The 14724-nt window shown below is 35.2% G+C and overlaps 1 protein-coding gene across 2 annotated transcripts in view; it reads right to left on the bottom strand.

Annotated features, from left to right (window-relative positions):
• Nucleotides 1-674: 674 nt before the first annotated feature.
• Nucleotides 675-14724, bottom strand: part of YAF2 (YY1 associated factor 2) — a 36155-nt gene continuing 22105 nt past the window's right edge. Inside the window, exons 3-5 of one of the 2 annotated variants that reach the window (XR_012042595.1) lie at nucleotides 12572-12724; nucleotides 9389-9913; nucleotides 675-7735 (exon numbers count right to left, since the gene is read on the bottom strand). Coding sequence is in view for 1 of the 2 variants with exons in the window: in XM_072862068.1 (XP_072718169.1) it covers nucleotides 9676-9913; nucleotides 12572-12724 (391 nt within the window). In the remaining variant the exon portion in view is untranslated. Of the gene's footprint in view, nucleotides 9914-12571; nucleotides 12725-14724 lie in introns of both variants that reach the window. The other variant, XM_072862068.1, reaches the window with a different exon arrangement.

Genomic DNA, 14724 nt, shown 5'->3' on the forward strand with positions numbered 1-14724 from the left:
TGTCAAGTTTGCTACCACTTGCTGCCTGCGCTTCGGGAATCTATGCCCAGCACTTACAGGGTGGCATTAAGAGCATTCTGCACCTGAGGATGTATCAGCCTCACACATTGCCTCTTTGGAGTGAGGATGAGTTCACATACTCATGGCCAATGCTTCAGTCACCTGCTACACAACTGGGAAACTCTGACTGTCTTTACAAGAGAACCAGCTTCCTTCAAGAATGCCTTGTAGGATTTTAGCCTCATGCTGCAAAGCAACACAAACTACAAACAATTCAGAGAGAATTGAACACTGGAACTGTATGTAACTTGAAGACAACTTGCGACAACCCACACAGCCCATTTCTTCAGAATCTGCTTTAGTAACAAAAAGAGTAGTTGTATATACAATGAGATGAAGCCTTAGCTAAGCCTTCTTCTCAAGCTTCTTACCTCAGTTGTTACTTTCAGGAGTATCTCAACTTCCATCATAGCCAAAAGGGGTAATGAATCACCTGTGCCAGTAAATTAGCAGAGGCCTCTTGGCATTTTGAGATCAAATTCCCTAAGTCTGCTGTTTATCCCTAAATTGCCCACTTATATTTCTTGCACTTGTTTCTAGCCAGTACAAATAACACATTCAGAGAATGGTTCTGAACACTTTAATCATTTTATTTGCTATTTTATTTATCATAACACACCCTAAGCATCACCACTGCCAGTCAAGATCGAATATAGTGCACCAACAACAGTTTTCACCAAAAATACTTGTCAGATTCTTCACAGGCAAGAATTATTAATTTATTCCTGGAGAAGGCATTTCAATATGTGTCACTATTCTGGGCTTCAAAGACAGCTATTTACACTCATCTGAAATCACGTGTATGTTTATCAAACAATGTGAAATAACTATAGAGTCGTTAATTTTAAAACAATTCCATTATCATTAATTGTGTGGCATTTATTCTGGAAAAAAATATCTTTGCAATGTGATTCCTACTGTTTCTTTGTTTCCAGCCCCTTCCCCTCAGCTTTTCTGTCAAGCTTTCAGAATTTTAAATTGTTTAATAATGTTTTTGAATTGAGGTCAGGAAGAGGTCAGTTTAAGGCAGCATCCTAATGGGTTACTATACACTTGGCTAAATGAAATGTTTTGTCATCTTTATTTAAAGGAGGGCTTAACTGGAATTGAACATAGTTTATCAGACAGAAAATTTGTAACATCTCATGATGCAAACGGTATTTTCTGACTGCTACAAAAGGGACCTTTTAAGTGTAGGCCAATATACTGGTTATGTTTTTCTTAGAGTACCTTTAGAATTTTTATAACAAAATTGTATATATTAAAAAATTACAACCACACACAATCTTTTGTTCACGGAGATGTTTATTTTTGTCTTCAATGTTTGTAGGGAATACGATTTCACTACAAAAGTGTCTCAGAGAAACTCCATTCAAAGTCTAGGCTTAAGAATGAAGGGAAAATATACTTTCAGCTGTACCAGTCCTGAGCAAAGTTTAAAAAAAAAAAAGTCTAGAGATAGGAAGCAGCACCAATAAAACCAGAGGGCCTCTTACAGATATCTGCTCGTGCTTTCTTTTCTGCTTGAGAATTGGTAAAAACTTAGGTAGGAAGAATTACTTTATTAGAATGTGGACCTAAGATTCACAGTCCCAATCTCTTACCAAATACCACGCATTCTTTTACAGCCAGAGTTCAGGGCCTCAGTTTTACTTTCCATTAAGTAGTCAGGACTGCTAACAGCAAGACTGTTGCTCCCACGGTGTAACATTTTCTCTTACTTAAATTGGTAAATAAATATTTATTTAATAGACTTCTTTTAATAAATATTTATTTCCTATCAATATCAAGTTCCTGAAAAGTTACATTGTTCTTAGAAGTATACTACTCATAGCAGTTAGAAAACTTCTGATAACATCAGGTCTCAAAATAACTCAAGTGGCTTACATTCTGTCTCTTGTTCTTTCAGTGAAAGGATTTCAAGCCATTGGTAACACTCAGTACTTAATAGTTGGTTTATCCAGGACATTCAGATTCAATCTGACAAAGTAAATACTTCTAAGAGTCAGAACAGAAAAGGCACTTACTCATTTTGGGGAAGACACCTGGCAGGTAAGATTTTTATTTTCAAAATAACAAGCCCTTTTTCTGACAATAAAATCCTTAAAAACTACTGTTGGATAAATATAAACCCTATGAATAAAACCAACTTATGTACCCCTTCCCAAGAAAGGTAATACTGTCCTTGATTGAGAAACCGAGAAGTGTGAAAGCATCCAGAAATACTCAGAAGTTTTATGCACTTCTGTGATATTCTAGTAGGCTATCACAGCTGACTAGGAGAAAAAGTCTCCTCCAAAGAATGTATGTTTTACAAACTGAAAGCCTCAGAAATTTCTGTACTGTTTCTTATTAGGTACTTGTATCAGCAATAAAATATAAGATTCTAGTGTGTTATGACCAGGAGCACCACCTTGGTTACAACTGATAACCTGTGACTCCATCTAGAGGAGTAAATCTTTTATCAAACTTCCTTTCAATCGAACCATTGCCTCAGTGATGCTCTGTATAAGGCACTTAGTAAATTTTAAGAGCATCTGACAGTGCTGTTGGTAGTTTTGATTTGTCTGTGAGGATGCTCTACCAACGCTTCAAGATTAACGGGCTAAGGTGTGGAATAATCACTGAAAACAGCCATACGAACTACTGGTCACAAAACTCTTTTCAGAAGCCACATCCGTTCTAGTCTGGGTCCTTATTACCCTTTCAGCACAAAGTTATCCTTTTTCTAGTAGTCCAGGAATCAGACCCTTTAAAATTGGGTAGTGTCTAAATGTACATAAGGAATCTATTTTGTTCCTGACTAGCTCTTTAATCAAAACTACTGCCCTTTCAATAAATGACCTGTACCCAAGAGAGAAACATTCACAGTATTTACTATGAAATTCACAATAACCTACATCTATCTTTAGGCCAAAAGTCACTGAACCAACAGGTATCAAGAATTATAAAGCAACGCACACCTATAAGAAGTGTGGGATGCTGCCTACTTCCAATACAGTACAGAGAAAGGAATACTAAACACACGAAGAAGCCTCTTAGCCTAGAAAAGCCTAGAATAGTGGCTTTTCTAGGTATTATTCTGAAAATATATTGTCTTTGTTCTTTTGCCTCCTTATCCTGTCTTTTTGTTGGACTGAGGGTTTTTGAAGGTGTTTGAGATATTAGAAAGAGAAGCTACTCAGAATTTCTGTAAGAAAGCTGAGAAAGTGCTCAGTATCTGTGCATGCTCCTCAGATCTCCAGCTGGCACTGAGAGCGTTTTCTTGCACCTTTCAAAAAGCCTCCAGGTACTGCAAGTTACTTGGCAACATTATGCCTCCATCAGTAGGAAAGCATTTTGCTTATTTTTCTGTGTTTGGAAGCCTCCCAGCAATCGAATCAGACCATTTGCAGAAATGCAGATATGAAGACCAGTAATTCGCATCCCAGAATGCCAGCTACCTCAGCCAGAATGCTTGGATGGTACAGGATTGGTGTAAGTAAGTTTGCTCAGCAAGAATCTGTTCAGCAAGTCAATTATATAGAAACAAGGACAATGGTGACAAAATTGATAGATGACCTCTAAGCTCCACATACCATTGTTGGTCTTACAGAAACCAAGATATAGTTGAAGAACTGGGAATAGCAGTCAAATTTCCCACTTACAAAACCAGGCACAATAAATTATTTCAAACTCACTGCATCCACCTATACTATAGATGTACTTTAAAATAAAAAGAAATGAGAGAAGAAGGAATCAGAATGTGTTTCCTTCAGAGGTGGGAGTAGTGATACTCAACAAATACATGTAATCTTAAGAGATTTCCCTTGCTGAGATTAATTCATAGCTGAAGGCTGTTACAGTAAGACATGATCAGTCAGATGGCAGATTTTCTTGCTCGAAGATCTGTGCCATTAGGAACTGGGCTTGGCATTGAAGCATTTTCATTTATTCTGTGCAAGGAAGGATCAGCTTGAAACAGATTACTCATGGATGGTTGCTATATATTAGATGCATATAAATAGCAAATTAGATCTCTATATTCCCAAAGTGGGTATTCAGAAAGTAGAATCGGCCTGACCACTCACTTGTCTTAACTAACAGATGCTAAGTGACTGAACAACTCCATCCTTTTCTAGTGACTAAGTACCTGCAACTGCCTTTGAACCAAACAGAATTTGTAGTTTGTAGAATCTAGTGAGCTTGGGAAGGGGGTAAAGAGCCAAATTTCATTAGCCCTGATTACATATATTTCCTTCTTCTGTATACTTCTGCTTCTGCATACAGAAGAGGAAAATTATGAGCACATGGTTAGCAGGTTGTCAAAAAATAGACTAATACTCTCTTTTCCTCAGTTGTCTTCTCAATAACTCCATTGTAAGTTAGAGCTCCATTGGTCTAAAGCCACATTTCTTAAAATCTTTAAGTTTAAGGGAGCTTGTTCACTTTGCAACCACTTTGACTAAGATCAATATTTATACACAGAGAACAGTGTAATTAAAGATTACGCTTTTCCAGGTGGCCTAGATCCTGAAAATGTAGTCCTGAAGGGCTTCTTGCTCAGATATTCCTACATCTGTCAAGATATGCCATACTTTCCAAAAAATAATTAACATTTTGGAACTATTCTTTAAATTATTGTTACTGGAACGATATTTTTTCTGGTGGTAATTTTCTTCTTAAATATATGGGACAAGGAGTGATTAGATAGTGTTACCATTTTGTCTTTTACAAACCTCAAATGGTACAGCAATCTCTTGTGATCATTCTTAGTAATACTCATTTGAGCTGTGGAATATCCTCTCACCCCTCATTTTCCACGTTTAACTCCTTAAAAGTACAGCTAAAACTTCCTGTGCACATTAAACTGTCTCCTCTTAAAATCCCCTGTGTCAGTGGACAGAGCAAGTTCTTTCAGATGACTTTTATCTGTTTCCCATAATGAAAGGGGCAAGATTAGGATTGAAAACATCTCTTGAGGGATTAAGTATTATACAGTGGTGGTTCATTTTAATTAATTTTCACCAATACAGTTAAAACAGAAGCTGTAAACAGCTCCTGCATTACTAAGACTCTAGGATCTGAAACTAATTTATTTGTTCACTGCGTTTTCTTTCACTGTTTGAATCCAATGGTATAGTATAGGCAGGGGACTCCTAGGCCTTGTTCATAGACATATCACGATCTTCTTGTGTAATGTCTTAGGAAAGTCACTTAAACATCACTTGCTGTGGATAATACCATTTACTAGCAAGTGTGCAGCTATCCATTGCTGTTGCACCATTTACTCCTTTCGTATCCATCTAGACAAGAAGTTAGTTACAATATCCATCTAGACAGGAAGTTACAATAATTTCTGTAAAGTATTGATCTGTAATTAACTTGTGAAGTACTTTTCCGATTTTAATTTAGCAGTTAAATCCTGTTAATTCTTATTAAAACATAGGTGGTTCTTTAGATGTCAGACTAAGCTCAGTATCTGATTGTTGTCTTAGACAAATCTCTTAAGTGTTTTTTAGCAAGAGGAGAAAGTTTCTCCTCGTTAAAACTTTGACAGTACAAAAGAAAACCACCTGAGCTTCCTCAGTTTGACTGATTTTACGGTACAGCTTTTGCTAGTCTGTGAAGTTAGACCCTTTCAGATTGAGACAGCTTTGACATAAATCAGGGCATAATTTCAGCTAAGAAAAACCTTTGAAACCTCAAACAGTATTTCCTGCATGCCCAAATCTTAACATTGATAGAAGTACGCATTCGCAAATTATCATAGCCAAAACCAGCATTAACTTTTTATCTTACCTATCTTATTCCTGAGTAAGCACAGCCCAAATTTACTACAAATATAGCGCTTGCTGCCTTTGGAGAAATTAAATTAAATTGCATTTCTATTTCCATATAGTTTCTGGTATTTGAAAGGAAGCATACCCAGACTCCCTAGCAGGGAGCAGAGTCAAATAAAGGCATGCGACAGAAAAAAACCAAGCAGATACAGTTAAAGAACCCTGGATGTACATAAAGAAGTACACAACAGACAGTTCCAAATCCATCCTGTACAACAAAGTATAATCAATTAGCATAATGTGGGAAACTGTCAGGCTTTTGAGACAGGTGAGAGAAAAACTAAAGAATCTAAGATGCAGAGCTATACACTTGTGTCAAGTTTAGAAGACCTGCCTGAACACTATAGTGAACTGGTGGAAACAAATTATAAAAAGTATTCTATCTTACACGGCTACCTAAAAATGTGCTATCCATAATATTAGAAAAAGTGCACAAATTATAAAATCCAAAAAATTTTTGAGATTTTACAATCCATGCCACAAACCATCAAATATCTAGAGAAACATGTAATAGGTTAAAACTTCAGTCATAGTCTTAATTTCAAGACTTTTAATATCAAGAATTTTAAAGTTTTTTAATGTAATTTTTTTTTTTTTTTACTATCACTTCTGTTAGAATCAGGATTTTATATGGCATCATTTAACCTGCTACTAAGTAGAACAACTTTTGTTTCTCTCCAATATACATACTTAATTTCAGGAAAAGGATTATAGTCTACAACTGTATATTTTTTCTTTATGCCACCTATAATTAGTGGCAAATTCAGGAAGATAAGAGACTGAATTATTGTATACTTTATCAATGAACTAATTATACTTCATTTTTCCTCATTTCTCCCCCCTTTTCCTTTCTGAAACCAGACAATCAATCAGCACATAAAGGAACTCATTTACATGGAACACTATCACAATTGTCTTTGTTGGGTCACCATTTCATGAACAACCCAGGATGTATGGCTGTTGAAGACTGGTGCATATATAGAATTTAACAAATAACAGTTCTTATGCAGAGAGCAGTCACACAGAAAAATAGCTAATCAAAACACATTACAACATTAAATTTTGACTTTTTATAAATGGAGTAAAGATGCTTTTAAATATATTTACAGTTAGAAAAAGGACTTAGGATTACTACAGGTCAAAATTACTTAGAAATTATGAAAGTGAAGTTCATTTAAATTATAACATTATGAACAGAGTCAAATGCCATATTCTACTTAGAATTTGCCTACTCTGCTGTCAGTATTGTCACATCCCTTTAATCACAAACAGGCAAAAATTATCTTAACTTTGTTTAATGCCAAAACAGGCATCATAGCAATGTAAACACTGGCAATGTAATAGTTCAGTTAAAACCACCACAGCTTAGTTTTTAGATCCTAGCTGACTTGTGTTGTATCTGTGGTAAGAAATTGCTTTTCTATGTCTTATTCCATAAAGAACAGTGAGACTTTTCTGCATTCTTTTTGATTATAACCATACTTCTACCACATCTTTGAGATTATTCTCGAGACAGTTGAATCATAGTAAAATCCACTCCATCCTCCCTTCCTTCCAAACCAAATGGCTACTTATTTCCGAAGATACAAAGAGACCTCTTGTTGGCAGTGCTGGGTGGTTTATTCACATAAAGTTAAATGAAAATACGTTTCCCATTTAGTGAACTACTGGTAATAGATTATTATTTGTTTGCAAGGAATTCTGAAATGTGTTAGCATTTGTTACATTTTAAATTAGAAACACATTTCATAAAACATCTTGCGATAAGATTTGCTATCATTAAACTGCTTACTTTAAACAGTTTCAGCTCCCTTGTAATCCATTACATCAGCATGTTCTGCAAATAGTCCCACCTAAAAATAAAATATAAAAAAATAAAGTTGAGAAGCACGTATTTTTCTTTTAAAAACTAGTGTATGTTATTCTGAACACCAGCCCAGCCCCAAAAACATTTAAGAACCTTAAAATGCATTGTTTTACAGATACTAAGATTTGGCCAGGTAACGGCAATGAACAGACATCCTATTTAGTAAGATAAAGCAGAATACATAATAAACAGGTCAGTAGTTATCCATCTGAAATAGCCTATAATTAACATTTGATGTCTAAAAAGTTTAAACAGCAACACCAAGGAATGAGGTATGTATGTTCTCAGATATCACATCAGACTTTCATTTTATGCAACTAACTGTATTTCACAACTAGCATCTTACAAAATAGAACAGTACCATTGTGCCTGTAAGTACTGCATTAAAAACAGAAAAATACATTACTACAAGAAACCACCAAACATCACAATTGTCAGGGGCTACAAAAATCCATTGTTTTAGCTGTTAAAACGATGTATCATACGTTGGTAATAATTTGGGGCTGGATTCACTACCAAGAAGGTCCATCCAACTTTTACATGGGCTTAAAAATATATTTATTTTTAATGAAAAAGAAAAGAATCACAGGGGTGTAAGTGGACTACCTCACTAAAAGGAGCTAAATGGACTTTTGTACTGAACCTGAATCTATAATTTAAAGTCTATACATGGATTGTATGTGTGTATCAAAACACTTATTGGTTGTAAACAAAAATGCAAAATCTGTATTCACAAAAATATTTTATTGGTAATTTTACATAATACCAGATGGGATTGTAAATCATTCTGCTCTGTATCAGTATATTGCTAAGTGCGTAAACGTTGACAGTTTATGCCATAAAGTAGGGTACTGAGTTTTTTCATATGATTTATGACATAATATATTCTAATGGGCCAAATCAAAATTAAAGAAATTGATTCAGGAACAAAAAAAAAAACCAGTATTGTTATTTCCTTATTCTTGTGCAACATCTGATATTCCTGTAATGAAATGATAAGTGACTATATGACACTAGATAAATTTGGGGCAAGGAAACAGCACTAAGCAGAAATGAGAACTGCAATTGTGTTATTTTTAAAGCTTTTCCAAATTTTCATATTTCCAAATGTTAGTTTTTGCCAAATGCATAGTCATCTGAGGTTCCATATTTGTTACACAACATAGAATACCAGTGTACAGTGACAATGTAGTACTTTACCTGAATTGTAAGGTTAACCAATCAATGCTTAGAATGTGTTTTCTATTTTGCTTGTAAACATTACAATAAGTGTTTTAAGTGTGAAAAAATACTGGTAAAACCTTCAACATAATTCAGTAACAGTAATCTAGTAAAATGTGTCAAACATTGGCAAAAATTCATACAAATGTTTTATTTAATAACATTTTTCCTATTTAACCACACCAAGTACCAGCAGGTGTTTTTAAGAAGATAATTATTATGAAAATTCTGTTGCAGCAATAGTTGATTAAGTTGATCTCTGACTTGCATACATATAACTATGTTTCACAATTCTCAAATAATACATATTTAGGCAGCTTGAACTATGTTATAAAAATTTAAATTCAGTACATGCCAATAGTAGAGACTGCAAGAGTTGTGTTAGAATTCACTAAACTAAAAGTGAAAATGGACTTACCAATAACACTGCATAATGAACATTCAAACCACATTTTCATGGCACCTTTACACATGAAGATTAAAAAGTTGGTCTGAAAATGCTTCGTAAGCATTTGTAGATTGCATTTAAATTACTGTTTCTACCACTGCACTTTTTTCTTTTTTTAAAACTGCATAAATTATGTTCCAGTCAACATACCAATTGTGCATGGATAATCTGTCATGAAAATGTGGTAACAGGTGACAGAAGTTATGTATTTGCATGTTTTGAAGAGAAGAGACTAAAGAAACTGGAGGAATGAAACTTTAATGAGATTCCCCATTCAGTGATGACGCTTCTCCTCTGGGTGAAGATGACCTGGACATTCCCCTCTCTGTGTTGTCAGAGCTAGAACCACTCTGACTGTGTTGATCTGCAGAAGCAGCACTGGAAGCAGGTGGTGACTTAGTTTTCTCCTTAAAGTCTGTAATTATGACTGTCAGATCTCCAACGGTAACTTCCAAATGCTGAGCGCTACTTCGATCCACATTTTTCAATCTTGGCCTAAATAAAGCAAATAATCATATTAAAAGCACACAAACCATCTTCTTATCTTGTCTTCCCCCTACTTTTTAGGAGCTCTGGAGAACATACATGTGTACATAAGACTGCTATGTGCAACATGTAATACATAGGAAAACAACATACCACAAGTATTTATGGTAGAGTGTTTCCTAGTATGTTTTACATTAAAATAGCTGAACATAACACATTACCTTCTCCTAAGATTATTTAAAAGTTGACCTTATGAATAATGTAACTCTGCAGCAATATGGACGTGTTGCACATGTGAAGGTTTTTACTTTTAGAAATTAAGTCTTTCTTCATTGTGGCTATAGAAAGTTATAAATTTGATCCAGAGAAGCATCCATCTCTGCAGCAGCCTTAAGCAACAGTTCTAAGTAGAGAATGATGTTCAATAATGAAGATGTTGGTGTCTGTCTTTTGACTTCAACAGCACAGATAGTGTTAACTTGCAGCAGGTATTACTTCATTTCAAAACCTCACTAGGACTGCTGGTATACTACTTGAACTGGACTTTGTGTTCACAGTATAACTCTAGTATTCCTAGCATATGCTGTGATTTAAATTATGCACAGAGCTGAGTATTACACACAGTGTTGATAGGGTAAGTCTCTTCATCTAATCTTTCAATTGTTTGATTGTCACAACATGAAGACCAGAGAAGAATACTTTGACTTATATTCTGCCATCATATTTTTGCTAGTGACAAGCTTAAAGTACTTTCAATTTACTATTTTCCTTTGACTACCATGAAAAACTGTCACCAGACAGCTGAATTTATACAACCAGTTATGAACAGCATAGCTTTATGCATTTAACTGACTCCACAGCTTTCACTATCTCAAGCTGCAATAGAATAAATTAATGACATCACATGTTAGCAGGTGTGCTAAGAGAAAAGCCCTAACCTTTACCCTATCATCTGACTTTGTTTGAAGTAGAATTGGTTCCCAGTTACTTCAGCTGAAACACCTCATGCCTTTCCTCCACTAGAACAGAAAGAGGCTTTGACATCTTGTTCCCCTGAGGCTGAAGTAGCATGCCTGAAGAATTTAAGAGAAAACTGAAAATCTGCTGCTCTGTAACATGGGAATGGAGAAGAAAAAAAATCAGCATTATCAACCTGCATAAGTGCCGTGCCTGGAGCTTATTAATTATATTGAGTGTGCATGCCGATTTTTATCATTATTTCCAGCAATAATATACAAGTTTTCAGGCAAAGAGAAAAGGTTATCCTTTTCCCAAAGGATACTGAAGAAATCTGCTTAAACTAATCAAGCATTCTTAACTTTTTATCCTACCTAGCAACTCAATTCTGTGAAAAATTGAACTGTTTGAAGCATTAAAAAAAAATAATAGCCTAATTATTTCAAATAGCAATTCTCAATGCACATCTCAATACTGGTATTTCAGTCCAAGATTTTAATTTTAGTTATTTTTTAAATGTTCTCCCTTTTCCCCTACCTCACTTTTGCATTTTTAATGTACTATTGCAATGCAACCATCAATATTTCCATTTATAATATTTAATTAACTTAATTAAAACTCACTATGATAACTTCAAATACTTCATAACTGAAGTACTTTAGCTGCATGAGGTAAGCTAGTAGATTTGAGTATTAAGAAAAAAAGAAAAAGAAGGAACATCTCAGTGTCCTTAATCCTAACCATGACTTTCTTAACAACTGTTCTCACTTGACTCTCCATCTTTCCCTGGTTCTGATCCTGATGATCCTATTTCAAGCACAAGAAAGGCATCTGCTACTTCTCTGCATAACTAATTGCAAAGGATCATCCTTGGCTGGACTTCTTTGGAGTGCTTCCAAAGAAATAATTAAAAAAAAAAATCAATAGTTCCTCCCACATTTGGTTAGACTACATGTCTTGTATACTTCTGAGCTTTTTGGCACAGCATTCTTGCCACAATAACTTTATGCTTAGACTGTGATGATTTAGGGGTTAAACTTGCTACTTTTGTTTTGCAGTTTGCACATTCCTTCCACCTGGACTTACAGCAAGATTAAGGCTTTTACAACTGCTTGTCTGTACTGTAATAGTTCATGTTCTCAGTTCTAAGAGTCCAAGGTTTTCTTCAGCATCCCAGATGCAGCATGGAGATTTTTATCACTAGGTCATATACATGCCTTATCCTGTCACATTAATTTATACCCTAGTTCAGCCCTTCAAAGTTTATTCCAATTCTGCAAGGATAGCAATAACCATGTTACTTTCCCACTCTTCTGCAGTCTGGTACTGGTTCTCTCTCTCTCTCCTACTATTTTTCATGAAAACTAGTCACTCCTGTCCCCTCTCTTTTCCAGAGATTAGTATCATCAGTTTGCCTATCTACAGTTTTGTATGGTGTAAGAAATACATCTGTAATACTTAACAAAAATACCCAAGTCTTTCTCTCTATGTTCAGCTGGTCTCCATCTTCTGGTCAAAATTACAAACTGCAGGTTCTCTTCACATTTAATAGGCATCCTAAACCAATGGAACTTCACGCACAAATATTTAGCTTTATTGTCAAAAGAACTTGCCACAGTACTTACAAAGCAGTAAAATAAGAAAATATTCTGCGATTTCTTTTTTTAAATCATGTTTTACCAATACTGCAAAAGTTTCTAAAATTTTTACCTGGTTTTCTTATGACTGTTCTTTTTGCTTGTTGTTTCCTTTTCACTTTTTTCCTTTTCTACTTTGTCTTTTTTCTCTTTCTTTGATTGTGTAGGGGGCACGAATTGCTGAGGAACCTGTTGTGCAACCAGCTGAGAGACAGGTCGAGGTTTCCTGTGTGCACATACATACAGAAACGCATAATGCTTAGACTTCACAAGTCTCAAACTCTGTACAGTTCAGTTAACATTAACAATCACTATAAAGAAATACTGCTAAAACTTATCTTGCTGCTAATACTTCATTAAAATAGCATATAAAATTTAAACCCATTACAGCCTTTTGGTTCACTTACTTGCATTATCAACAAATGAGTTGGTTGGGTTTTGGTTTTTTTTAAAGAATTAGAGACAAGACCTTGCAATGTCCCCTCTTCTCCCAGTTGTCATATCCAGAGACTTACACGGAGTGAACTCCAAAAGATGAAGCTTCCAGAGAGAATACTTTACCACCCAATCCCAGCCCCCTCAAATGATGAAGGGGTCTGTTTTGAGTGTACTGCAATACTGAAGTATACAATCCATATCACAAAAAGGAAAAAGCTGACCTTTCAGGTATCAGACCTAAAGCCACTGTTGGGCTTACAGAGTAAAACTTAAGTGTTGTCAGCTCAAACAAATTCATTGAAAGCAATGATAAATCGTGTTAAGTTGTATATCATTTTTATCAGGTTGTTCACTGGAAAAAAATATACTGCATTAATAATAGTAGGATATAGCTGTCAGAACATGTATACTTTAAAAGCTGGCAACAGAAACGTCCAACCACATTCCATCGGTATACACAGCGCAGGTTTCATTTCCAAGTTTTGATCCAAACTAAAAACCAGGGTGAGAAGAGGAACAGCAGGCAAAAGAATTTTGACAGTTAATTATTTTTACATTTCTGAAAACTATTTTGAAATTGCTTCATTTTTATTTTATTTTGTATTGGAATACAAGGATTCTAATGTGAAATGAAACATTTTACTCTTTCCAATGCAAGGGTATTTCTTTACTTCGAAATTTTGGAATTAAGACATTTCAAGTCATGACATATAAAAAGGAAGGTCTGTGATTCTATTAAGACTTTGGAGATGCAAATTTCTTCTCCAAAAGAATGTTTACCCTGCCAAGCTCTTGGGTTTTGTTAGTTGGGTTGTATTGTTGGGTTTTTTTTAACTAGGAAAAGCACAAATTTTATGCACTGTGTTACTCTGAAAATACAAAGCAGTTATTAAAGCAACAGAAGCTATCAGCTCTTACACATGTTTATTTATCATTCCAACCCGCAGGACCACGCTACCGGCACTTCTTGCTTAGATGAAGTGACGAGTAAAATAACAAAAGCAGAAAATCAAGGCAGCTCCCATCAGCAAGTTATATTTTCAGTAATGATTGCAATAGTTCATGTTACAGAGTGAAAGCCAAGTTACAAGAATCCATAAAGTGTGGGAAAAGCAGTTAATATAAACCAGCTGAGATTTCATGAGTCTTCACAGCAAGTTCTTAATGAATTAAAGTAAAAATAAAGACTATTAAAAATGTCAACACCGTAGACTTTGGAGTAAAAACTAGACTACCACATACCCACTCATGAACTAAGCCCATGCTGACTCATGGAGAGATGAAGGTCAGCAACGGATCACTTAGTGAAAACTACCCAGCTTTTATCAACTGGCAAATATATGACTACATGCTTTTGAGGAGAGCCTTGCAACTAGGACCTTGGAAAACACACAGTAGAGTCCAAAATCACTGAAATGACTCAATGGACTACAATTGTTTACATTAACAGAGTACATAGGACTTAAGAAAACTTGCCTCAGAACTGTTTCAATTACTTGTCATAGTAGTTCATAATAAAGCAAGAAGAACCAAGATGTAATTGATGCACAAGCTTATCATTTCAGGTGGAAAACACTTGTGATATATAAACAAAACTGATCATCTGTCTTGAACTGATGATTGCTCCAGGAGATAGGGATACAGGGAGTTAATATTCCTAATGATGGCCAAGTGACAATCCCATCATTACTACACAGTGACTTGAGAGAATAATCTGACATGTTACTTATGAAGTAAGACAGTAGTGAACTTCTCAACACAGAATTAATTATTGCCCAGGGCTGTGGA

This window comes from Ciconia boyciana, chromosome 1 (assembly GCF_034638445.1).
Source record: "Ciconia boyciana chromosome 1, ASM3463844v1, whole genome shotgun sequence".
Lineage (NCBI taxonomy): Eukaryota > Metazoa > Chordata > Aves > Ciconiiformes > Ciconiidae > Ciconia > Ciconia boyciana.